Source organism: Festucalex cinctus, chromosome 4 (genome assembly GCF_051991245.1).
Source record: "Festucalex cinctus isolate MCC-2025b chromosome 4, RoL_Fcin_1.0, whole genome shotgun sequence".
Classification (NCBI taxonomy): domain Eukaryota; kingdom Metazoa; phylum Chordata; class Actinopteri; order Syngnathiformes; family Syngnathidae; genus Festucalex; species Festucalex cinctus.
In genome coordinates, this window is record NC_135414.1 from 23,677,998 (window position 1) to 23,704,605 (window position 26,608).

General features: G+C 40.5%; 1 protein-coding gene across 1 annotated transcript; it reads left to right on the forward strand.

The window, feature by feature from the left end:
* Positions 1-668: 668 nt before the first annotated feature.
* loxl1 (lysyl oxidase-like 1) lies at positions 669-20,936 on the forward strand. Its single transcript, XM_077518174.1, has 7 exons — positions 669-1,869; positions 8,483-8,591; positions 9,358-9,495; positions 14,134-14,290; positions 18,120-18,215; positions 18,286-18,401; positions 20,118-20,936. Exons 1-7 carry the CDS (start codon positions 873-875, stop codon positions 20,122-20,124), a joined length of 1,620 nt encoding a protein of 539 aa, XP_077374300.1. The 5' UTR covers positions 669-872; the 3' UTR covers positions 20,125-20,936.
* Positions 20,937-26,608: the final 5,672 nt, after the last annotated feature.

The window sequence follows — 26,608 nt, forward strand, 5'->3', positions numbered from 1 at the left end:
ACATTTAAAATTAGCAACTAGCAAAAAAAATTAGCAATTAGCAACACATCTACAGCATATTTCTTTTGTAATAGAAAATATTCAGTTAAAGGTGAGTTTGATGTTGCAAAATGTGCCTCGTGTTGATATCAAGCAAACTAGGTAAAGAATTTTAAGGCCCATTCTGAGTAAACCGTGCATATTTAAGAATTTCCTGCACGTGGATGACTCCTAGGGACTCACTGCTTGTTTTCTTTCCCTTAGCAACGTGTTCCAACCATGTGTTCATTGTGTAAGTATACCCGCTCTCTATGACAGAATGCTCACTGTTACCAATTAAAGCCTCACATCTGCTTGTCATTATTGTGGTAGAAGTTTAAAAGGTAAAGCAATAGAGTAATAGCAGACCTATAAACACCTGTTGCTCGCATATGTGTACATGCCTGTCCATGCGACACAATGTGAAGAGTCCAAGAAGTTGTGAGAAGTGAGGTGTATTTTACAGTACATGCCTTTGGAGATGGTAATGTTGATTCTGGAGGCCTCACGGAGGGCTGGCCTGCTGCAGGCCAGGAAACATCACTAGCACTAGGGCCATGTGGGACCTCTCCTTCAAAAAAAGAGAAGAGAAAAAAAAACTGATTTTTTTCACAGCTCATTGTAAGCAATCAGGCAAATAGAAACTTGCAGCGGTGCAGCAGGCAGGCAGGAACGTCTGACGTTGGACAGACTACCACGTCTTTCACCTTCCTCTCGCTTGTCAGGAGAAGACCCGCAGATGTGCCTGAGCAGAAGCCCTGCATCACCTCAAGGCCGCCGACACACCAACACCAGGAAACAGGACACTCATGTTTTTTTGACGGCGCTACAGGTGTTTTGAGTCACAAGTCACAATGCTGCCTGTCGTTTGTTTAGTGTTTGTCCTGGCAGGATCGGGGCAGGCCCAGAGTCAGAGTCGGACCTCCAGGCAGGAAGGCTCAGCCACCCCATGGCGGCAGGTGATCCAGTGGGAGAACAACGGTCACGTGTTCAGCCTGCTCAACAGCGGGTCCGAATACGTTCCCGCCGGGACCGGCACGGAGGACCAAGATCACCGAATAGTGGTTGCTGACACCGCCCCTAGGTCGTCCCGTAGACCTCAAGGTGGAAACGTCCGCAGACAAGCACCTTCACGGGGATCCTCTGAGACTATCCGCGGACAAGCCAGGCATCCTTTCGGTTTTGGGCAAGTGCCTGATAACTGGAGGCAAACATCAGGTTCTACAGGTGGATTACCCTTCCAGAGGTCCTCTGGCACCCGGGTCAGACAATCCACAGGCTCCTCATCACCATATAACATTCCGTCCTACCCTCAGTATCCCATTCCTCAACAGCCCGTCTACCAACCTCTACCTTTTGAGCCCAGTTATGAGGGACCATACAGGAGCTATGAGCCGCCCTTTCAACCAGTTCCCGGAGGGGGTTACGTTGGCGGATCGTACGCCGGAGGACAGGAGTACACGGGAGTGGGGTACGGTGTGGGCCCGGTACTGCCTGGCTCTCAACCTGAATTCACAGATGACGGTTACCATTTCTACCAGTCTTACAGTTACGGGTCCAACCCCGCGGCGCCGCCACAGGCCGCCCAGCCATCATTCTCGGACGGCCTGGACCGCAGATACACCCACAGTCTGTACAACGAGGACCCCGCTGCCTCAGTCCCCGACAGCAGAGTGGACCAGCCAGGAGCAGCGGGCCAAGCACCAGTACGGAGTCCTCAATATGAGCAGTTCCCACCATTTGCAAGACCGCAGCCTCCCTTCGTGCAGCCTGTCCCACCTGGCAGAATCTCTCCAAACTCCGCCATTGAGCAAACAAACGGCCGGAGCGTATATCAACAAGAGCAAAGAGGTAAAATAATCTGCTTTTCCTTTTGCACTTGGAGTAGTTTACAAAAATGACAAATGTACACATTTTGTTCTGGAAGTTGTCTCTGCAGAGAGGGTTAGGGGTTTGAAGAAGACTCTTAAGTTCTTTAAACATTTCAGAGTCAAGCAGACTAATACTTCACTTGCAGCCACTGCAGGGATTTTTGCCTTTCTCATCGCAATTCCTTAAAGGAATTTGAATGATGCAAAAGTTGAGCACTCGCTCTCTCCACCCTCTTAAATATGCAATCATCATCTTCGAGCATGTTTATCCGATGTCTTAAGCAATCTTTGTAAGAGACAGCCTCACTTTTTTTATGGGGAGAATGGGGTGCAAATTCATCTCATGCTGCTTGTCGTTTTTTTTTTGTGTTTTTTTTTTAAAGAAAGCCCAGCACACAAGAAGCACTGTGTGCATGGGAGTGGGGTTCTGTGTGCTTCACGTGCAGTTTGCTAACGGCGATGGTGACCTCATTGCGTCTGGTGATAGGTGGGGCTCCCTCCTGCATTTGGGGACAAGAGAGAGTAAACAAGGTTCGAATGGGGTGGGTTGGGACGAGAGGGGGTGGTTTTTTTCAGCGATTCACCACTCCCCACAAGAAAGGGTGATATGGAAAGTCCCGGCAAGAGTCTTGGGATGTAAAAGAGACTTCAGTTGATGAAACACGTAGAACAACAAACAGTACTTAAGATTAACTTGTTTTTTTCTACCGAGGCACATATGACGTGAGATTTCCAATGTGTTTAACGCAGAGGGCTGTTAACGCTCAGCATTAACATTACAGATTTGGTTCTTCTGGACTTCCCTCATGCTCGGAAAAGCTTCATTCATTCAGCACCCGACGAGCTCACAGCGCGGAATGACAGAATGCGTACAGATGTCTTAGCCAGCTCATTCGTCACTCTGGCCCAGTTTGTTAGGATAAAGGAGCAACAGAGGAGTTGTGCTTGTAATTGGTGCTTCATGAAAAACAATGGCGCTGTTAAAATGCTGGGACTGTCACAGAGTGAAGGTTTTCGCGGTGTTGGAGACAAAATGGTGGACCCAAGTGCAGGAAAGCATGGGGAGGCAAGACCGAGGAGTAATCTCAAAACAAATGTACTTGTTTCAAAAAACGTAAAAAAAAAATAAAAATAATAATAAACAACAAGATTCAAAGCAGCAAACGGAAACTGGGAATAACCACAATAGTAAACAAGACATGACTCAAACATGACTGATGACAACAACAGAAACAAGAAACAATGAACCCACAAAGACAAAGAAACCCGAAACAATCCGACGCACATATGGACAAGAAATGAGTTAGCTGGATCGAGCGAGCCGATAGGTGGAAACAAAAACCTAACAGGCAAGACAAGACATAAAAAGGAAAATATGACAAAACAAAATGTCATTAAAACAAAGTCAACAAAAACACATCATGACAGGTACAGGGTGTCTGCTGCGTTTGTATTAAAGGAAACATTGTGCTTTTTTTTTGCAATTCAAAATAGTTCCCAGATGTCCTCAGCACACTTAACATGCTATCACTTTCCAGTCCCATCTCATCCAAAATGAGCCACTGCTTGTCCCACTCCCCAATACAGCAGAGCCAACAACTCACAGGGTTGGGTAGAGGAACGCTCTTACTACTAGCTTGCAGTGTGGAGAATAACGTGCAACCATAATGAGCGTAAAAGCACATCCTTTCACTCTTTGAGGCAGCACTTCATTAGGTGGCCAAAATTACACTTGGGTAGGACGTTCGTGCGGCACATGTAGCAGGCATAGCCAACACAAATACCCCCATCCCAACTCAACAATTTTGCAAACATTGAATTATGTGTCGCTTGTCAGAAACACTTAGAGCAGGTGTCTCAAACTTAACTTATGTGGGTGACGCAATAAGTGAAGAATTTTTTTGGGTTGAATGTAGCGTTCATCTGTTACTGTTGAATCTGACAATTGCATGAGATAGCAGTTTGATATTTTACTTTTATCCCATCTTATTGCAAATCAGTGTATATAAAAATAAGCAGTTGTGTTTGTGTGTTTAAATACACACACTTTCCACAACACTTCCTCAAAGTATTCATAAACAAACCCACTAGCCATCATGGCAAAGAATAATGAGACAATAATTGACACTGATTAATTCATTAAGGCTTCTGCAAAGCATTCCAAGTTATTTGGCTCATTAGTTATCACAAGATAGTACAGAAGAGGACTACTAATGATAAACTACAGCAGACTTGATAAGGCTGATGATGTCTAACCAAGGTCCGTTGCACACGGGATTGCAGACAAGGCGATTGAAATGTCGTGCAGTGCGCGGCGTCCTACCAGTACACAAGTTTTCATGAGTAGTCGAACGTCGCCCACTGGTGCAATCCCACATTTGACATGCCAGTCAACGACGCCGCAGCGTTACAGATGACAGCTAATCAAGAATACAAGTTTACAGGTTTTAAGCAATAAGCCAGAGACCCAGCTGGCCACCTGCCGTCGCACGTGTGGCACGGAGAAGCCTTGTCGCTGAAATGCACAGGTGCAATCATTGAATGCCATCAGTCTGTAATAAGACCCACACCATCATTATTGTCGCCCGTTTCTTCTTCCTCGTGGTGAGATTGATGAAATGCTAAAAGGCAGAATGTTGGTATGCTAATAAGTAGGGATGTAACGATATCCAAACATCACGATACGATATTATCACGATATAAAGGTCATGATACGATAATTATCACAGTATTGTGGGGAGGTTGGCAATACTAATAAAGGTGACAATATTGTAAAAAAAAAAAAAAAAGATCTCATACTATGAAAAACCCCACAAGATTGTGCTTTTGTAAATTACAGCAATGCAAATAAACAACCAAAAATCTCTAATAAGACTTAATATTGAGGCACTTATTTGCTAATGCACATGCATGTTAAGGTCCTCCACATATTGACTCGGTTCACAAGCATATTACAATCTCTTCACCTGAACATTGGCATAGATGTTAAACATAGAAGGACAAAACATCCCTAATGAAAATTAAATTGCACTAATAAACTAGCCACCAGAGTGCGCTAGAACTTCACAAATGGAAATCAACCTGACTTTTTTTAACAGATGTATAGCTTTTAAATATCGTGAACATGACGACGACGATATTGTGGCAGTTTTAATATCACAATATTGACCATATCGTTACATATAGCAAAATAGCAATATGTCTACATTTCCTCATATCTGGTAGCTGAGTATGAATTAATATACGAATTAATACAATTCTAAGACGTTGATATGCTAACAGATGGACATCATCATGACTACAATAAAGTACAAGTGTGAATTGAAATTACATCAAGTCTGGCTGTCGAATTCGGGTACATTTGAGAAATGACAAAATCCTGACATGCAAACAGTTGGTATGCCACCTACTGAAACAGTAAACCTTATGTGATTTCCTATCGTTTACAAGGCGGCGCAGTGTGCCGTGAAAAGCTGTGCTAAACGATGAGTCACTAGTTCGTCTTTAATTTGACCTCAATAAATGTGAAATACTCTGATGTGTCGTTTCTCTGCGGCTCATCGTCTTTAGCTTAAAAGTATCTTAAAGGCAGCCCTGCGCGTCCTTTTTACAACTTCTTCGGTATATAAAATGCCTGGCAAGGTCTCCAAAGCGTGCCCCACTTAGAGCGTAATATGTGGCATTGTCACATGCTGTTGAGAGCCGATCAGCTTTGGTCCCTCCAAACACTTCATCCCTATAAAAGAGACCCAATTTCTCATTTCGAAAGATTAGCAGGGGCAGAGAACAAAGTCTTTTCTTGGGTGGAAGAGAGGGAGAGAGAGCGAAAAAGCAAAACTGTGGTGGTCTCACATGGTTCTTACAATGTTTACATGGTCTGCCCCAGGAAGTGTGCCCTGTCCTACTACATCGGCCTCACACGGCGAGTGAGCGCTGAGAAAGGATGTTTGCGTAAGCGAGCGAGCGAGCCAAAGCCCTTCTTTAAACTCACCTGCAATCTAAACACAACATGTCAAAACTTCTTACGCGCTTCCTATAAAAATACCACAAACATTTGTCAAGTCAGTCTAGATACCGTCTTCTTTTTATACACTGTTTAAAAAAAATAATTAGTGATGTAACGATAGATTCCCCTTCATCTGACAATTAGCATAGATTTGAAACATAGAAGGCCAAAACATCCCTAATGAAAATTAAATTGCATTTATAAACTAGCCACTAGAGGGTGCTAGAACTGCACAAATGGAAATCAAGGTGACTTTTTTTTTAACAGATGTGTGTTCCTTTTAAATATTATGACAACGATGATATTGTGGCAGTTTTAATATCACGATATCACGATATTGCCCTTATCGTTACATCTAATTAACATACAAGAAGATGGCAACCTCAGTACACAAAAAATGAAAGGGCAGATCCATGAAGATTTTACAACATGCCCACTCCTTAGGTTGCTACCTTGCTATATATGTTAGCATATCGACTGTTATTATGTTAGGGATCTTTTCCACTGGTAAAACTGAGTACTATGAGCCATGAGATACTATTTGTAGTACCTGTTTAGCCATGTTTCAAGCATGCCATACCAAAACAATGTCGATAAGCTAGCACTGCTAGCTCACTTTTCTTGCTCACCCTTAAAACGTGTCTCCTCATAATCATATAAATAAAGGCAGAAGACGGTTATTCTCCTCTGAAGTTTCGGATAGACAAACAAATCAAACTTTGCTCTTGTAACATTCGCACAAACTTGTCAGCGGCCCACTTTAAAACAAAATAAACACACGAAAAAAACCGACAGCACCACTGTGAGATGACTGTTGTTTTTCTTCGACATGTTCATTCTTCTCCCTCAGCCCTTAAGGAAAGTATGAAAAACTCAATGAATGGCAATAAGCCCTCCCGTAAACCAGCTTATATGTTTCCAAGTAGCGCTTCACCCCCCCCCCCCCCCCCCCCCAACCCCCACCTACCAAGGAAGATAGAACTCATCTACACATACTTCATTAAAGGTTAACCTCAAGTGGCAGGTTCATATTAAAAAACGAGCATCAGGGAAGATCACATCACATTAGCCGAGGCAGCATAAAATCAACTGCATAACACATCGGCCTGATATTCATAATAAGTTGCATTTAGTTAGAGGCTTAGTGTGCGTTATTCTCTCTTTTGGGACGATATTACACACACATACAAAATGCAACCCTTTGGCTCAGTCACCCCAAACTCACCCCCTGGTCTGGAAAGGCCGATGGAGCGTCTCATTAGAAAAGCGTGATAATCATCGGGAATGTACGGTAATTAGCGGCCAAAGGCTGTCTGCATCGCGACCCATTCTTGAACCGTTGACCCCGTCGCTGTTGCCCCCTCGTGTCCTCCATCAGCGCTTTCATAAATGCCAGGGAATTAAAAATTGATGACAAATATAGGATGGGGCCGGAAAGGGCTGCACTGCAGAAAGATTGGAAAAGATGATCCGCGTTAGATAGCTTGTCATCGATTTCTTCAGTGGAATCGCTAAGATGGTTGACTTGCAATTTGAGCGGATTTCAAAACAATTTTCCTATTGAAAGTAAAGGAATTTGAATTCATTTGTTCGAGTCAAACTGTCACCAGCATAAAACATTTCGAGACAATTTTCAATGTTGCTTTTAACGTTTTTAACAATCATACACATATACAAGATAAACACTCAATGTGGAACGATTTGAACCTCCAAAGTGAACATAATCTGATTTTTTTGGCTTTCAAAGCATTTTCCCATTGAGGTCAATTATTAATATTGAATTATTTGTTCCAGAATCCAAACTATCCCCATAATATTGTGCTGTTATGTAGGTGCGAGGATGAGTAGGCCTAGTTTGGTGAACGATCAGATTTCTGTGGCACTTCATCTCCTCAAATGGACTCATTTGCTGTTTGATCATCATTGTACAGCACGATACAATGTGATCAATGCTGCCCACTTTGCACCCATAGCAGCTTGGTCATCGCGGAAGGGAGATCCGGATGATTTACATCTGGGAACATCACCGATATTTGTCAACTGTGAGTCTTTCAGACTCTTCTGCTATTAGGAGATATACAAATAAAGTTGACTTGACTTGACAACTCTGGGGTGAACTTGCGTAATAGGCAGTCTGACTAGCCTCTTAAATGACAGCAGCAAAGCCCAGCCGGAGTTAACAAACATACCAGACACCTTTTTAACTATCCCCAAGGGCCACATTGGACCCCCTCTGGCCCTCGGCTTGTGCGTTTGACACCCTTGGCATGTCAAGCGCAGGTCACGGTTTTATTTGAATCAGGTTAAAATGTTCATTAAAGTATTGAATGTTTTTGGCCCCAATTTTGATTGTTTTTGGTCAAATTGTTGATGAAACTCATTTTCCTACCTCGCCATTAGGTAAAACAACTAAACTTTAAATATTGATATAAATGATAAAATTGATGATGTCAAGTAGGGCCTGATGCCGTCATTTATGACCGTATTTCTAGTTACACAATGTTTTGAAACATGGTATTCTTGATGGATTGTTGTGGTGCCTGTATTTTTAATTAGCTATATATTTGATTTTTTCTTCATTCTTCAGGGTTGCCTGACCTAGTTCCAGATGCCAACTATGTCCAGGCTTCTACATACATTCAAAGGGCTCGCATGTACTCATTGCGCTGTGCTGCTGAGGAAAAATGCCTATCGAGGTAAATTGATGTCCTTGATGTTTTTTGCCTCAGCCAGGGGTGTCAGACTCGTTTTTGTCACTGGCCACATTGTAGTTTGGGTTTCCTTTGGAGGACCGTCATGATTGTGAACCTAAATAAATGTATGATCACCTCATATTACATGTATACAACAAATTGATGAATAATTTCTTTTGAAAATATAGGCCAGTAAAACATGTTTGTGTTAAATATCGTTACATTTATTTCTAACCAAAAATGCTTGCAATGTCTCAAGGCTTTTAAAGGTGAAGACAATTTGAAATTTGGTCATTTTAGCAAGAAACACAAAGTCGATATGCTGTATATAATTGGCTTTGGCCTCTTTGTTAACTCACTGGCATGCTTGAACCCGAGAACCTCCTCCGCCTTTTGCCTGACTCTCCTCTGAGGACACCATTGAGATGACGACAGGAAGATCACCCAGCCATCCCTCAAAGCCCTTTCATATCCTGTCTGAGTTTGCGGCAATCACCGCCAGATGGGAAGTCGTAATTTGCCGTACATTCCCAATGAAACAAGCGCCGCAAGATGAATGGCTGGGATCTTCCGCGGTCGAGGTCGCGCCTCGTTGTTTTTGTGAATCCTGTAACAAGAGTGTATATCATCTCAGTGGCTTGCCCCTCAACACGCGATGAAACGTATATAGTGTGCGGGATGAAATATCTACCATCCAGTCTGTGAAGCTTACCACTTCTTGTCATAAGAACAAACCATTTTTTTTTTCTTTCAACTGTTAATCCTTCAGCTCTGCGTACGCGCCAGAGACCAACGACTACGATGTCCGAGTGCTGCTGAGATTCCCGCAGAGGGTGAAGAACAAGGGCACTGCTGACTTCATGCCCAACAGGCCGCACCACACCTGGGAGTGGCACAGTTGCCATCAGTAAGCACATACATTGTTGTTATTGTTGTTGTTTTTTAAAGCATCATAAGACTGTCGCATACATAAATGCTATTTGTTAGCCAATCTGTGGTGTTTTACATTATGTATTAGCATTAAGCTAGTGTACTTTAAAGCTAAGTTATGCGATTATTTAAAAAATTTAAAAAACATGTAATCTTTGTTTCATGTTTAGTTAATAATCTTCAAGTTGTTGTGGCATTGAACATCTTGGAGCCTCTCTTTCTCTCTACTGCTTGTTATGAAGCGAGTTCAGTTGAGTACAGCGCTCTTATCTATCTCGAAATACAAGTCGGCTGATTCGGCCAAGGTTATTTTAGTTAACTAAAGCTAACAAAAAAACTAAAAATAAAATTCAAAAAAACAATTTTGTTAACGACATAAAATAAAAACGAAAATGCTTTCTAAAAAGCGAAAATTAACTGAAACTACATTTTATGTTTACAAACTCAAACTACATAATTATAGGAAAAAATGTCCTTCGTTTAAATGTGATTTTAAGTAGATTTATGTTTATATTAACAGAAGTGACATCATCTAGCAGCAGCCAATAGAAAAGCACCTTCAGATGACGTTGCTACTATGGTGTTTTGTTTTTTTTCAAGTAATACCCGTTTCTTTTAAAAACTAAAACTAACACTTAAACTAACTAAAACTAAACTAAGCATGTAAAAAACTAACAGAACCACCTTGAAAACTAGTAAGACTACTTTCATCATCTAGTCATATATCCTAAAAAAAAAAAAAATGTAGAAGAATGCCTTGGTCGTAACATTCTGTCCATGAAGCTTTGACCCTGGTTACCTCCATCAACGTGGAGTTGGCTCACCATCCAAAGAATTCTTGTTTTGACAGGACTCCCATCTAGGTGAGTCCCTTACAAATCCCGTGTGAGAACACAAAGGCAGATTCCTGTACGCCATGTGCAATAAAGACATATTACCGGCGTCCTTAGCTCCCTCCGTGGAAATGTTTGACTTGGCTCGGCGAGGCCCCCGGAGAAACAAATTGAATGTCACTCAGGAATTCCGTGTGAATTCAGTTGGGGGGGGGGGGGGGGGGGGGGGGGTGTTATTGCTCTCATTTTTATGACGGTATATTCCACGTCGACGGTCTTGCCAAGACTCTGCCTGACCGTCTTCACGGACGAGGAATGCGAGCAGCCATTAGGAGATTGGCAGTGTTGTTGTTGTTTTTTTTATTTGTCAGTCGGCATTGACACATGGCGGCGGCGGCTCCCAGGAGGCAGCAAGCCAAGGCAATCATTCCACTGACTGACTTGACAAATCAATCTCTTTTTTTTTTTTTTTTGAAGGGAAAAAAAAAAAAACGAGTTTTTTTTTTTTGCTGTCAATCCGTGACACCCGATCACATAGCTGCTCGAGTGCCACGGTGGGAATATGGGTTACTGGGGCACAGTGTTTGCTTATGAAAGGAATCGCTTTCACAATCTCCTACTATAAACTGCTGGCCTACATTTCTATTCAATAAGCTCTCCAGATGGCAACTTTATTCTCACGCATCTTTCTCAACATGGTAATGCTATTTCTTTCCATATTTTTTAATGAATAAACATGCTCGAGTCTTTATAGAGAATTGGTGTTGGTGGATGGGTGCCTTATTTTCACATTAACGCAAAATAATGTAAGAATTATATTGGTAGTGTTTTTGAAGCTAGCTAGGCAAACAAGCGTCAACAGCACAGTGTGCAATGCACCTTAATATTTTTCTTTCGCTAATACTCAAAATAGTGACTGGATTTTTCTCATCTACCTCTTCCTCCTTTTCGATCTACTTGCCAACATTGATGATATATTACAAAGTACCCGTAATCAGATTACTTCACTGATGGCTATGGGTTTACACCCTTCAGTCTACCCTTTGGCTTAAAAAAAAACAAAAAAAAAACACTATTGTGTTTAAGTCTGGAAAAAGACTTGGCTAGTCTTAATCCATTTCTTGTCATTGATGAACGTTTGGCAGCTAAATCTGCCTTTGCACTGGCCGACAAAATATTTCTGTAGACGTCCGAGTTCATTTTTACTGCTTCCTTGATGTATTACATCATCAATGAAGATTAGCGAGCACATTCCCAAAAGTAAAGGAGCCAAGCAAGCCACTGAGTTTCAAAGATTAGCCTGTATGTTGGGGATCAGGAGCAGAAAGCTTCAGCCTTTTTCCACTCTTTTGGTGAAGGTTTATCTTTGTCTCATCAGTCCATAAAACTTTCTCAAGGAATTTTGAAGGTTTGTCCCTCTACTTCTTGGCAAATTCCAATCTGGCCTTCATCTTGCTCGTTAGTCTGCATCCTTTTGGTGTAGCATCTGGAAGTTGTTGCTGCTACTTTTAATTGTTTTGGGTCTTTCAAAATGTTTCTGTTATCAACAATTGTTGCTTTCTTGGTTGTGAGTTATCCCCCCAAAAAAACAAAAAAAAACAAAAACTCAGCTTTAAATATAGTCTTCACGGGCAAAACCTGAAATATGATTGCGAAGTAAACATTTAACATTGTTAATTTTTTGAATAAACATTGTCATGGGAAAACGGTCAAGAAAATCGAAATGTTTATTGTCTCCTTCAAATATAAAGTAATTGGCCTCACTGTTCTAATTAGGGGTGTTAAAAAAAATCGATTCGGCGATATATCGCGATACTACATCGCGCGATTCTCGAATCGATTCAATAATCGGCAGAATCGATTTTTTTTATTTTTTATTTTATTTTATTTTTTTTAAGGATTCACACCTTGAGCATGGAAGAATTAATATTTTATTTTAATGCTGTTCAAACATGAAACAGATTACAACCTCTATAAGTCTGAAATTTCAGATAAATAAATAATACATTTTCATATAAATCTTACACTCTACAAGCTTACTGATTAGTATTTTCTAAATTTGAATGAAAAAAATCGCAACAATCGACTTATAAATTCGTATCGGGATTAATCGGTATCGAATCGAATCGTGACCTGTGAATCGTGATACGAATCGAATCGTCAGGCACGAGGCAATTCACACCCCTAGTTCTAATACTTTTTGGAAGAAATATAAGTCATCACCAATTATTTATCCAACACTGTTGTTCAATTTTTTTTATGGTCGGGGGAGCCCCGGAGCAAAACCAACATTCTCCATCTTTCTTCCACCAAGCGTCTTATGTCCTGCAGCTATGTGACATTCAGGGTTCATGGCTGGTACATACAGTATGTATTTATATCCTGGTTATGCTGCGTGGAGTGTCAGGTTACTGGTTAGAAGAAGAAAAAAAAAAAAAAAAAGTCAAAGCAACCTCCGAGCTGTGACCTGCCGATGGCAAACATCCTCATGACTAACAATGAGGGCTTTGAATGCTTTATATGGTTATAAGCTACCTGCTCCATATCCTTCCAACGTCACATTCTCCAGAGCTTATGTGTAAGAGGGACCCCTTGAGGCAAAGTACTGTTCTTTCCACTTCTATTGCCACACACGCATTATACAAAACATAGTACATAGCATCTCACATGCCATAAATGATTGTTTATTTCTATTTTTATGAATACCAATGGAGTACATTCATTTGAATTTCATGCAACGAGTTGATAACAAGGGACGTGTTTGTACCACACGAGGAGGTCACCGTTGGAAAGATTGAGTGCGAAAATGGTCACCCCCGTTGACTACGAATTGCTTTCCAAGTCGCCCTTTGGGTCTATTAACAACCGTTCCCATAAAAACATGCAATATAATAATAATATTTGCACAATGTCGGTTTGTGTGACTTTAAGAGTCCTTAGCGCTTACCTCACCGCAATTATGCCAACTGGAAATAAACGTCAATTTTATTACGCGTCATGTTTATTGAAACATACAGTGTATTCCATAATGCCCTTTGTATCGAAGTTTAATGAGAGTATTTAACTCACTCACACAAATGTCACTTGGAATGCGCCTCTTACATTTATACATTATGAAGGCCTCTGAAGTGTCATTATAAGAAAGTTTCATTAGGGATGATTGGGAATTAATTAACTTAATCACATCACAGTGAAAAATAATTAGTTTGCATGTGTTACTATACCTGGCGACCAGTCCAGGGTGTTCTCCACCTCTTACTCCAAAGTCAACTATGACAGACCCGAGCTCAACAGCTCCACAAATGAGGACAAGTTCTCTATAAAATGGATGGCTCATCTTCCTAAACGGAAACCCAAGTCACAGAGAGAAGAGTAATACATGCCGACTTGGATTTAAAGAAACAAACGAGCTTGGTTCACCAAACCGTGGTCGCTATTTGCCAAATCTGCGCAAATACACACAAATCAACAGCTTGTATAACTTACATGTACAGCTTGTACAAATAAATAGCTTCCCTCATACACGCTTATTTCTATTTGCGACGTACGTAACGTGTTGATTTGTCATTAATTAACCTCCCTTGGCCGTGAAAGATCCTGTTAATGTGCGCACGTCACGGCACGGCATTACACACACACAAACACTAACACATGACTTCATGATATTTACGCAAATAGAGTTTCTCCGGCATGAGCTGAACTCAAGCTCACATGACTGTTTGTTTGCCTCCTTCCTTAGCGACCGCTCTCTTTTGTCCCCCCCACCCTTTGTCCTGCCACAGGCACTATCACAGCATGGATGAGTTCAGCCACTACGACCTGGTGGAGGTCAGCTCGGGTCGCAAAGTGGCAGAAGGACACAAGGCCAGTTTTTGTCTGGAGGACACCACGTGCGACTTCGGACACCTGAAGCGTTATGCGTGTACCTCGCACACTCAGGTAAGGTAGCAGTTAATCAAACCGCAGAGAAATGTCGTAAGATGTCAAAAGAAGGTGGGAGCCAATCAAAACATGGACTGCTATTCCATTTGGATTGATTAAAGGGACACTTTACTTATTGATCCATTTTTAGCAGCAAAAAGTTGCTACTTTTTCAATAATTAATTTGGTGACGTGATTATTTTTTTATGTACATTTAATAACTTTTAAACCATTGTTAAAATGAATCGAACGCCGGCATGTTTGTTACACGTGACTAAATAACCCGGATGTTTACGTCACTAGTGTGTAAACGCTACACTATGGAAGCACTATGCAACGCAGCCGTGCATCTAGCGTCAAACCCGGAAGGATTAAACCTTATCGCTTCGAGCCAACACGACAAAATAACACTACCGAAGGAAAGTCTGCCTTGGATGTGAAAGTTGTGGCGCCAGATGGTCTTTTCGGGCACAAAATAATAGGGGTGTCACGATTCGCCAACTCCACGATTCGATTTAAATTTCGATTTTGGGGTCACGATTCGATTTTTTTTTCGATTTTTTTTTTTTTTTTTTTTTTTCCGCTCCCCCACTTTATAACACAGAGGCATATGCTTCTGTAGGCTAAGGCTAGTCTATGATCATTGGTTCTATTCATTGTACAGTAAATCTTATTTCAAAAGATCGGCTACATATAGGTGATGCAATTTCCATATTATTTTTGTGTAAATTTATGTAATATATGATAATTGACATTAGGCAGGAATGATCAAATTCAAAGAATTTATTTACAATATAAAGTTAACCGTCTTGTTCTTACTGAAGTGTAAAATAAAAAATAAAAAAACAAAAACAAAAAGTCACAGTGGGTGCCTGCCATCTATTGACTGTTTTTGGTTACAACAGTGTGCTGTGCGTTCCTCTTAAAATAATGTGCAATGTGCAACAACAACAAAAAATATATTGTATCCAAAGTCATGGAACAAATACAGCCTGAACAAACTATATCCCAACATTTACAGTTGCTGGGCATACTGTAGCGTGGTTCAAGTACACTAATTAAATGTTTGAATCCAGCGTTTTCCAAGGCTGCAGGTCTGCTGCTATAAATAGACCTATGGATCTGGCGTTTCGCGCGAGCTGAAGTGTGTGGAAGTTTCACTGTAAAGGAGGATGAAATAGTTGGTTGGACCGTTGTTTTCCCACTTCTAGTTGAATTTGATAAATCTAAATCTTTGTGATGCCTGCGTAAATGTCCCGCCGCCGGCTCCGCTCCCCTAGTATGTATGTGTGTGTTTGTGTCGGCTGGTGCCCGTATAATGGTACTTCAGTTTGAATGCGCCAGCGCGACACTCTGATTGGAGGACTGTGCCAGCGCGACACTCCGATTGGACGACTGTGCCAGCGCGACACTCCGATTGGACGACTGTGCCAGCGCGACGCTATTGTGTATCCGTGTATTATACCCCTATTGTTGTTTCTCCTCCGTTCTGTCAGTTCTGTCAAATGCGGTTATTATTTGTTCACCTTCCACTTTCACTCCCTTGTCAAACCCCTGCCTGAAATTTCAATTAAAACTACTCAGATGTTAAAGTCGACCCGTGTTTATCTACTCTATATTTTCTGTTATTGTGTTACTTCCCTTCCCCTTGACGAGCCGGGCGTAACACCGTGGCCGAGTACAGTACGCGCACATAGCATATCTTGCAACTGTGGTCTTTTTATCGACAACGTGAACGTTGTCGACATAACTCACCGGGAACGCAAAATGTTTCCAAACTGGTGACGAGAGAAGCGGGAGCGGCTTGAAGCACCATTGCTGTGTCTGTCCGCGCTTGCCATCATGACTGCAGGAGAAGTCAGCTAACAAGTGCCGTTAGCTAGTAGCTGAATGGCTGCGTCTCATTTGCTTTCCTGGGAGGTGGCGGTGGCGGCGGTGGCGGCGGGCGCGGGGGGGGGGCATCGAATCGTGTGTCCTCTCTTCTATTTCGATGCTCGAAATCGTGACGTAATTTCGATCGATTTCGATAAAAAATCGAAATCGTGACACCCTTACAAAATAAACTTTGACGAACGAGTGAATCAGGCGGGGGGTGAGTGGTGCTCGTGCGGGAGCTGCAGGAATGGACAATCCGCTAATGAATGTGTGCTGTCTGGAAATGAAAGAACTCGAGGATCGGTTCCTTGCGGACAATCTCAACTGCATCCTGGAACATCAGACATTCAACATGGCAATACTAAATAGACATTCTCAGGATAGCTTTGGTTGCGATGAAAGATGTGAAGAAGAAAAGTCTTGGAGGAGCAAATATCCAACAGGTAAAGTGACACACAGTACGAGCAATGCAAAACGTGTGGAACTGACGAAATATTTCAGGAAAAAGAAAAAATAGTAAAATTAAATGTATCGTCGTTACAGCACCCAACCTCCCCTAGCTGTTTTTTTTTTCTTTTTTGCGTAGCGTCCCACTGCGGTCAGGCCAGCCGCCACTCGAAAAGACGAAGTCAAGCCAGCCGCCCCAACGATTGTTAATACTGTGCATTACGGTAACGTGCCGACGTGCCCCTGCGTTGGCCACCTTCAAATGAATTATGAAATAAAACAGTCCGTGCAGTATAATAACCAATGCCCCCCCACCCCCGAAACATGCCTACCTTTCGCTTTAAATTTGCTTCGCTTCTCCGAGATCTTTCAGTGGCCGTAGTAAGACCTCGATTTGTGCCGGCTGTTGTGAGAGTGAAGGCTCCGTGTTGCTAGCAGTTGCGGCTCCTCCATCGGCTTGATTATTTCCCACGTCTGGTTCTTTAAAGATACTCGGTACTCCGTTGGGCTTTAGTATTAGGCGTGTGGCGTACCCCATCTCAAATTGTAACATATATTCGAAGTCCTCATGCCTGAAATGTTCGCTGCGCGCACGCCTGCTTGTCCTTCGGGAGGTTGACAGCACTTAGCAAACAAACCATTGTCTACTCAAGTAGCTTTTTTTTTTTTTTTTTTTTTTTTTTTTTGGTGGGGGGGGGGGGGTGGGGGAGGGGGGGGGGGTCTCGCGGGTTTTTCCTTGCCGACGCCTTGCAAAATTTTGCAATACAGTAAGGCATAACTGACGTTTGTGTCTTCCTCGTTGTTATGTCTGCGTGAACTACTGTTCCCCAAGCGAGTATACACACTAGTGACGTCACCACTTGGGGGCGTTGCAACACGGAAGTACTTCTATGTTGAAAAAAGTTAAATAAATCAATATAGGAGTGTATTCTTCAGCTCTTATGCATGTTTCGTAGCTATACTAACTATTTACTGCCAATCAAGCCATACATGTAAAATTAAAGGAGCCTTCCTTTAATTAATTAATGAATTAATTGTGGTTGTTAACAGCACAAAGAATAATCTGCAACGCATCAACACCATTCATCTAGCATGTACACAGTCACCAGCCCATGTTACAAAAATTTATTCAGTTCACTTATTCAACACAAGCAAACCAACTGAACTTGAGGCTAATGAGTAGTTTTAGCTAGCATGCTAGCCTAACTATTACACTTAACATCCAAAGGAGCACGTTACACGTTATAATGATAATAATGATACAAATTACAACTATTGATCTCAGAGGACCAAGTCATAATGAGCGAGACGAATCTTGCTTCTCTTAACCCATTCACTGCCATTGATGTGTATATCCGTCAATGGCAGTGAATGAATTCAGTCAATTCCGTTCCCATTGACGTGTATATCCGTCAATGGCAGTGAATGAGTTAATGAATATTTTTTTAAGTTGTGTTTCTATTTGACTAGTTGTAATTCAGTGAAAGAAATTGAAATTTGCATTGGAATAACTTTTTTTTTTCAGGGTCTGAGCCCAGGCTGCTATGATACTTACAACGCCGATATCGATTGTCAATGGATCGACATCACCGATATACAGCCTGGAAACTACATACTAAAGGTAAGAACTGAGTGGGACTCTGCTATTTTTTTTTCTTTAACTCAAATCTAATTTCCCTTTTTGTTTTTAGCTCAAGGTCAACCCCAAATTCCTGGTGATGGAATCGGATTTTACCAACAATGTAGTCAGGTGTAACATCCACTACACGGGACGCTTTGTTACGACAACCAAATGCCAGCTTGCGCAGTAAGTCCAAATCAACTTTACTCGGTCTTGAAGCCATTACTTTGACTCATCATGACTTGTGGACTTACTACTAGGGCCTTGATTTGCACAATAACATTAACAATGTCACTGGTACATTACAATTCATGTGAAATGAATTTGACGTATGAATAAATAAGTCATGTAGTCACAGAACATTAACATACATCATTGTGGACTGATCAGACACTACGACAACACAAAATTTTCTCTATTTCTTTGAATTAGCTTCAAACCAAAATGCTGGATTTGCCATATCTTTTCAGGTATGAGTTCTTGAAACATTTTTTTGTGAGCCCAATCACGGTAGACATGCAAGTTGAAAACAATGTTGCAAAATTAAAAAGTATTTGGATGGCCGGTGGGAGCCAACAGTCCAATTTGAGGGTCCATGCTTGAGATGTAATTTTTCACCAGGATGAACACAAGTGCGGTATTATTAGCGATATGTTTGGCCTCAAAATAACAACGAGAATGGCGCATGCACAATAAGCAGCAATTTCAAGGGGGCTAGTCATTTCATGGATTTTTTGGTCCTTACCCAAATTGGATAGCCACAGATGGTGCAGGTGTGCCTAATGTTTTGTCCTGGGAGAGAGGACTGTAAATTAGGTTTCACATCATGTCACCTTCCACTGAAGCACAGTATAGAAATGGCACTTATTTTATGGCAGCTCAATGAAGAGCATCAAAGTGTATCAAATTACTTACGACTTATTAGTGAACTTAATGGCTTCCCCAGCCAAACTATTTGATGATTTAACAAATTATGTTCTCATTCTTCAATTAAGATTAATGGCCTCTGAAACTTTACACATTCTTTTCCCGCCTGGAAGAAAAGATGCAGGGGTGATGAACTTTTCTCCAGCTCGATTAGCAGCACAGAAGATGCACAAAGTGCCAAACTTGGAAATATGCTCGCAAAAGCATTTCCCGTCTTTGATGAAAGAAAAGTGGACGTAATGGCTCACTTTGTAGAGGAATTAGTCAAAATTGCAGAAGCAGAGGTGTGGAGCATGACCTCCATTATATAAGAAAGATCATTTCTTTATGTGAAGCCATCCACTTAAATTGAGCACATTTCTATCGTCATCTAATTCATATAATGTATATTCATGCTACAAATTACCCTTCAAAACAACCTCATTGTAAATGCCGCAATTGCTGTCTCTAATTGACGTGGACATTACAGCATTAACACATTCACTGCCAGCCCAGCAAAAATGCATGATTTGACGTCTTTTTCCGTCAATGGCAGTCAATGAGTTAAGATGAGATGTAACCAAAATTGATGGATTTTTAAGCAAAATTTGCCTTAAAAAAGAAAAAAGGAAAAAAGGATGCTGCAATATAATCACAAAATATATTGGCACATTTTGTTTAACACATTCACTGCCAGCCCAGCAAAAATGCATTATTTGACGTCTTTTTCCGTCAATGGCAGTCAATGAGTTAACTGCTAAGTCAAATCCAACTATGTTACTAACCAAAACAGCAGCACATAGGAGACATTATGTGGAGAAGATGAAGACTGACAGGTGGTTGCTCCATAAAGTTTTGTTTATATTCAGTCTCATTCTATTCTAGCATGCCATCCATGTTTGGTATTTTGCATTCTATTTGCCCCCCAAACATAAGAATATGTTCCAATATAGGAAATGTTCTTCACACTGATTGGATCCACTAATTACGTTGCAGGTCTTGATCAGGCACTGGAAGACCGAATGAACCATCGCACTCAAGTGACCCTGACTGCTCTTCCATCGGAATGTGAATGGGACTTGTCAGCTCGCTGTAGTTGTTTGTTTGTCTTTGCTGTTTTATTTTTTTTGCGCTGTCTCAAATTTTCAGGACCCCTCGCGGCAGAAGAAGTGGGATCCGCTTTTGGCACTGATTCAAAAGGTTGGTGTGTGTTTTAAGACAGGGGTGGGCAGCCTACCTGGACAACATACGGGCCCCCAGAGTATTTGTTCGCCAACGTCATGCAAATTCTAAAAACAAATAAAACCTCATAGTGCAAAGAAAAGTCAGCAAATGCTCACAACATATAAAAAACTGAATCAGATTTTTATCTACAGTCCTGAACTGAAATAGATCCTAAATAATAAAATATAATAATAAATAAACAAATGAATAAACAAATTAATTAATTAATTATAATAATAATAATAATAATAATAATACCAATAATAATAATAATAATAATAATAAATTAATAAATAAATAAATAAATAATACATAAAAAGCCCCCCACCCCTGTTTTAAGTGACCATATTGTACAACGCGTTTTGGTTTGCTGTTATGTTTTTATGCTATGAATCGACTTCCACATCCCTAGAGACTCCTCAAACTGTTATCGTCCTGGCATTTTGCTTCCAGACTCTGTCGAAGTATGTTGTATTGATTTTAATAGGGATGTGCCGTCTGGTCACACTCCCTACAGAGTTCCTGTTTCAACTATGAATAAAAAACTGAATAGTGTCAGTGATGGAAAATAAGGATGATGTGAAAATTGGATCTTTAAAAAAAAAAAAAAAAAACGTCTTTTTTTTTCTTTTTCTTTTTTTTTTCTTTTTTTTCTTTTCTTTTTTTTTTTTTTTTTTTTAACAGTGGGTCAGGCTGGACTGAGATTGTGTGTTGATACTTCTTTTAACTTTTCAACGTCCATGCATCAATTTGTCTTTTCCTACTTGCGGTAGTTACCCAAATTGATATCGCAATTAAAAAGTCCCTGTTTCCAATTACCAGTTCATACATGGCATGATTCAAAAATACACATACCGTATTTCCTCAAATAGGTTGCCTACACTAATTGTGCCATGCCACATTTCATAATTGGGCAAATTATCCTTCAAAGGAATAAAAACTTCTCCCAGAATAGTTGCTGCGGATCAGTGGTGTCCAAACAATGGCCTGGGGGATGTTTGCGGCCCGCCATCCATTGTTCAACGGCCCGCAGCATATAGTAAAAATGACATTTGTTACGGCCCACGTCTAGTTTGAAAGGGAAATAAATAGCGTAAGTGGGCAGAGTCGGAAAAAAAATTGGTGTCGCTACTATTAATACATTGGTTTATAGACTGTAGTGATTTTCTAGATGCGCCAAATTACAAATAAAGCATTTATTTAAAACATAATCACTTTCTCTTCCAAATACTGTGCTAGTAAAGAAAAGCCAATTTTAGAAGCAAACTTTGTTTCTTCCACTTTCTGCTCGGCCAAGGTGCGATTTATGAACATCAAAACTCTAGTTACTCTAGAATCTGTTTTTAAATGCTCAGCTAAGTACAGTTTTGGTTCTTGGACACCTTCCTCAATCTGCAGTTTACAAACTCTCCGGGCCACTATTTGTGAACATTATATAATCAATTTGGGCTCCATTTGCTAACCAAAACAGCAGCACCTATCAAAGCACATTACACAGTCGGTAGGATTCAGTATGTACGGAAAGAGTTGAACATTTGTGGGCAGTGTATAGTTTCTTTACATCATCAACTACTTGCCTGGCATGCACATTCCAGTGTTTTAAAAAGAAGGTGCTCTCTTGATTACAAGGCTCACGATTGTTGTACAGTATGTAAGCTGTACGTTTACACTGTCTTCAACTACCAACACTGGTCAGGTGGCACATATGGTCATCTACGCCTTTTTTTCTTTTGTGGAAGAATGTATCAGCAAATATTCCACTGATGCATGACTGACTTAAATGACGGTTTGGTTTTGATATAGTTGTAACTATTGCATTTGTTCAATCTATGTGTTTTATGGGTTATCGGAATTTGTGTGCGATCATGGGATGAAATAAAATGCTACAAACAAGGATTTGTGATGCAGAGTGCCAAAAAAACTACTAAAAGTCATCTTCTCCTACCTCTCCAACTGATCTTGGGGAGTAACGGATTACATAACCCTTACATGACCCTAGTCATGACAGTAAACATAACCCTTGCATGACCCTAGTCATGACAGTAACTGTATCAACATGTATTTTTAAAGTAACCCTCCCAACAGACACCAGACACAGACATTAGGTACACCAGCAAGATATAATCTTTGTAAAGGCATTTTTTTGGACACGTATCTTGCAGTGAATTACACTGAATTACACAGAACATCCCCATACAAAGGCTAGTCAAGGCCACAATGAAAATCTAGCATACGTTAATAACTGGGAACTGTTTTTCATAACATGAATCCTTTAAGTTTGGGCTGTAGAAACAAATTAGCAACATGCACAAACGCAGCAAAAGGCAGGGTGAAAGGGGGCAGCATGTGCTTGAGCAAAGTGCAAAGGAAAATTTGCCCAAGGCGCGTGCAGAGCCAAAACCCAGCAGACACCCACTGCGTTGCAAAGATACGCGATATACATAATGCACACTGCCAGAGATGCCAGTGCCAGCGTGGTCTCTGGGAAAACTGGAGCAGCGGGAGACTTGAAGTACAAAATCAGCGCTGCAATCTGCACGCGGGAGCCAAGACAAGCTGTAACGGACCAGAGGATTATGCGGAGAGCCTTTTGATATTTGCCTGCTTGAACTAGCGGTTAAAGCCTGTATTTGGGACGGCGCGACAGTATGACATTTAACGCATGCCATGCAAGTCATATTTATCAAAGACAACAATGCCAAAAACAACAACTTACATTGTGCAAATTATGTGTATTATAGTTCTTTTGTTATATATCATTATAATATGATACTTCTGCCTTGGTGCTAACTGTAGAAATACTTTTTTCCCCTTCTTGCTTAGATTAGATTGAAATTTATTTTAATACCTCCTCAGTGATGTTTATACTTTTTTTTTTTTTTTTTTTTCTCTTGTTAATGCGGGTGTGTATGTGTGAATATTGCCACCGTGACAATTTATTTACATATGGTAATGCTCAAGTCCTAAAGGGGCCACTTTCAATCAGACTTTTTATCATCAAAGCTTCGTGTAAATGTTCTGTTTTAGGAAACAGTCAAGAAAAAGGCACTTCATGCTGTGCAGTATTCATTTCAGTTTAGATTGGAAAATATACTAATAAAAAAAAGGGTGAATGATTATTTTGCTATATCAACACCTTCTTAAAATAATGACCTAAGTTATGATTTTTTTTTCTGATTTTCCAGGAAACAAAAAATTGAACCATTTGTATCACGAGGAAATTAATTAAAATATATATATATATATATATATATATATATATATATATATATATATATATATATATATATATATATATATATATATATATATATATATATATATATATATAAAAAAAAATTAAGGGGGTGATGATATGTGTCCTGTGTATGACTGGCAACCACCTCTCTCCAAAAGTCAGCTGGGATAAACTCCATCTTACCCACAACCCGAATGACGATAACACTGGTCAGCATAAAAATACATAAATAAATAAATAAATAATCCATCCATCTTAACCGCTTACTCTCTACAAGGGTCGCGGGGATAAATGAATGATTAAATAAATAAATAAGTAGACAAAGTAGACAACGGTTTCTGGGCAGTTGCGGATGTAGAATCGAAATAGCTCATAAGTTTGGCTCTATTTTTTATTCATGTATTTTTTAATTTTTTGTAATTTGGCTTTCTTTTTTTTTGTTTCCAAGTGCAAGAAAACCATCTGTATTCATTATATATTTCTTAACAGGCCAATTAATTGCCTTAAAAAAAATGTATTTGTGATATTCTCATAGCAGCTCACCCCCTGGCTGACAGGCGAACCGTGGTCGGAGCCGTAAGACGCACGAGACTCAGCTGCCAGATCACAGCTGGCGTCCAAGGCGGCATGGTAGATTGTCTCAAATATTTGGATGTTGAGCTGACGGGCCCCCGGGCTTTCAGAAGGATGACCCATCAGGATGAATGCTTCGACCAGGCCTTGCACGCCAATTCCGATTGGCCGATCACGTTCGTTAGGGCGCTGACCCTACAGAGTGGAGTCCTTGTACAGCATGTAAAGCATCCTGGTTTCAATCTGAGAGTCGATAATGGCCCGCCACAAGTCTTGAGCCCTCACCGCACGCTTGGCAAGGTTATCATCATTCTCATATCTGAGGAACATTTACTGAGCATGTTGGTGCCGCAGAATGAGTTGTTCATAAATTGAAATATTTTCCACAAGGTGGAGCTCCTCAAAAACTTTACACTGGACCAATGTGATAACAAAAGGAATAAGAAGTGTCCATCCACATTGCTCATTTGCCTTTAGGAGACACAGGGTCACTAGTGAGCTTAGTAGCCACACTTTAAACCAAAAATGGTTGCCAACTAAAATGTATTATGCTATCAACTAAACTTCAGAAAGTCTAGGATGTGTAAAATAGATTGTACGCTTGAGCTCCTGGTAAACGTTCACCAGTTTCAAAGCCAGGGGAAAACAATTCCAAAAAAACTACAAATATCCTTGCACCAATGTTACGTGAAATCTCCTCTTAGAATGGTCTAATTTGAGGCAGTATGTTGTATGAATCTGTCATATATTGTTCTCGGAACAACAACAACAAAGGAACATGATGCCCTGTTTGCTGCGGTATCTGGTGGGGCACTGATATACTTGCCCCAAATACAAACTCACCACTGGTGATTGAAATCTAAGCTCAAAATCAACAATACACACATTACAACAGCAAATTCCATCCTGTTACATGCTTAAATACTCTTGGCTTTGGGTAGGAAATGTTATCTGCTTTCTGTTAAACCACCGTTCTTCAGAGACTAATAAACCCCCCAGGGAGCCACATGTCGCCACAACACCCGCATTTACGACAACCTATGTAAAGCAACAAGCGTTTTGCAGCGGCAAGCGTAATTGCAAAACAGGATCAAGAGTAGTGAAGCGAGTCTGATTAGATCTTGCAAGCGTACCTCCGCAGCAGGGATGTCACTGACGGCGCAAACTGCCCGGGAATTCTGTTAGCTAGGAAAAATCAAAGGAACGCGAGGAGGCACCTGTTACTTTCCAACTCGAGCTTGTCAATCATTCTGAAGCCACGTCAAAACAATGAGGTGGAATGGTGTTGCAGCAGTACCTTGACTTAGTAGTGCCCAATTTAGAAATGTTGTTGTTTTTGGGCTTTTTTTCTGAAAGTTGCCAAAAGATGGCGCCGAATCGCTGTCTAAAAGAAAACAGTGCATTGGTACCAAGGAAATAATAAACCCTTTACTTTGAAGATTAGTTTGAAATGATATTAAACCGTTTTGGGATCATAATTTGTGACATATTTACACTTTAAATTATTATAGGCTCTTCTAAACATTTTGCGGGGTCATCAATTATATTAGGGCAGCAGCTAATGATTATTTTGATAACCGAATGTGTGTCTAATATTTTGTTGATTAACTGGATTTAAAAAAAAATGTTTAAATTGCCCCATCCCTTTATTCAAAAACAGAACAGAAAATGTACCCAAAAAAAAGATTACGATTCAGTTTCTGGTTTGGGCCGTAACATGTCAGAAAACAGCCAAAAATGTTGTTTTCTCAGGTAAAAGCAGATGTTTGTATATGTCTTATTTTGATACAGCTCAAAGATAATCTGGCTGCTTTCATTTAGGACTACTTGAGAGGCTGGAATTTTGAGGATTTGGATAATTTTCAATGATCAAAAAATAATAATAATTGCTTAGTTGTCGATTAATCATCTCTAAATTCTGTACTTTCTTTTTCACTTTTTGTATCATGACTCTGCCCCTTTGTTGCCAAAAAGTCCACCTTGAGACTCAAGGGCTACTTTTTGCACGTAAAGACTGTGTGGCTCTGAACCAAGGCCGCAGGTAATTCATCTTCTGGCTGCATGCATCCTGGCTTTGCGACCTAATTATAAGAATAAAGATGCAAAGGAGTGACTCTCCCATTTCTGCAGGAATAAACTCATTCTTGCATGGTGGAGGTAGGAGCTTCTGGCTGTGTCCGCCTTCAGCCAGACAGTCGGGAGGCCTCATAACAACAACAACTTAATTCCCTCCTTTTTCCTCCTTCACCAGTTTTATGGAGTATGTCCTCGAGTTGCCATAAATTCTATGAATTAAACACTTTTCCTTCAAGGCAGCTAATATGCATTTTGGGTATTGTATTTTCTACTTTATTAGATTTTTTTTTTTTTATATATATATATTGGGGATCCTTGAAATTCCTTTGCTCATTATTTTGTCCACTAAATCACATTTTTGAGTTTCTTAATACAT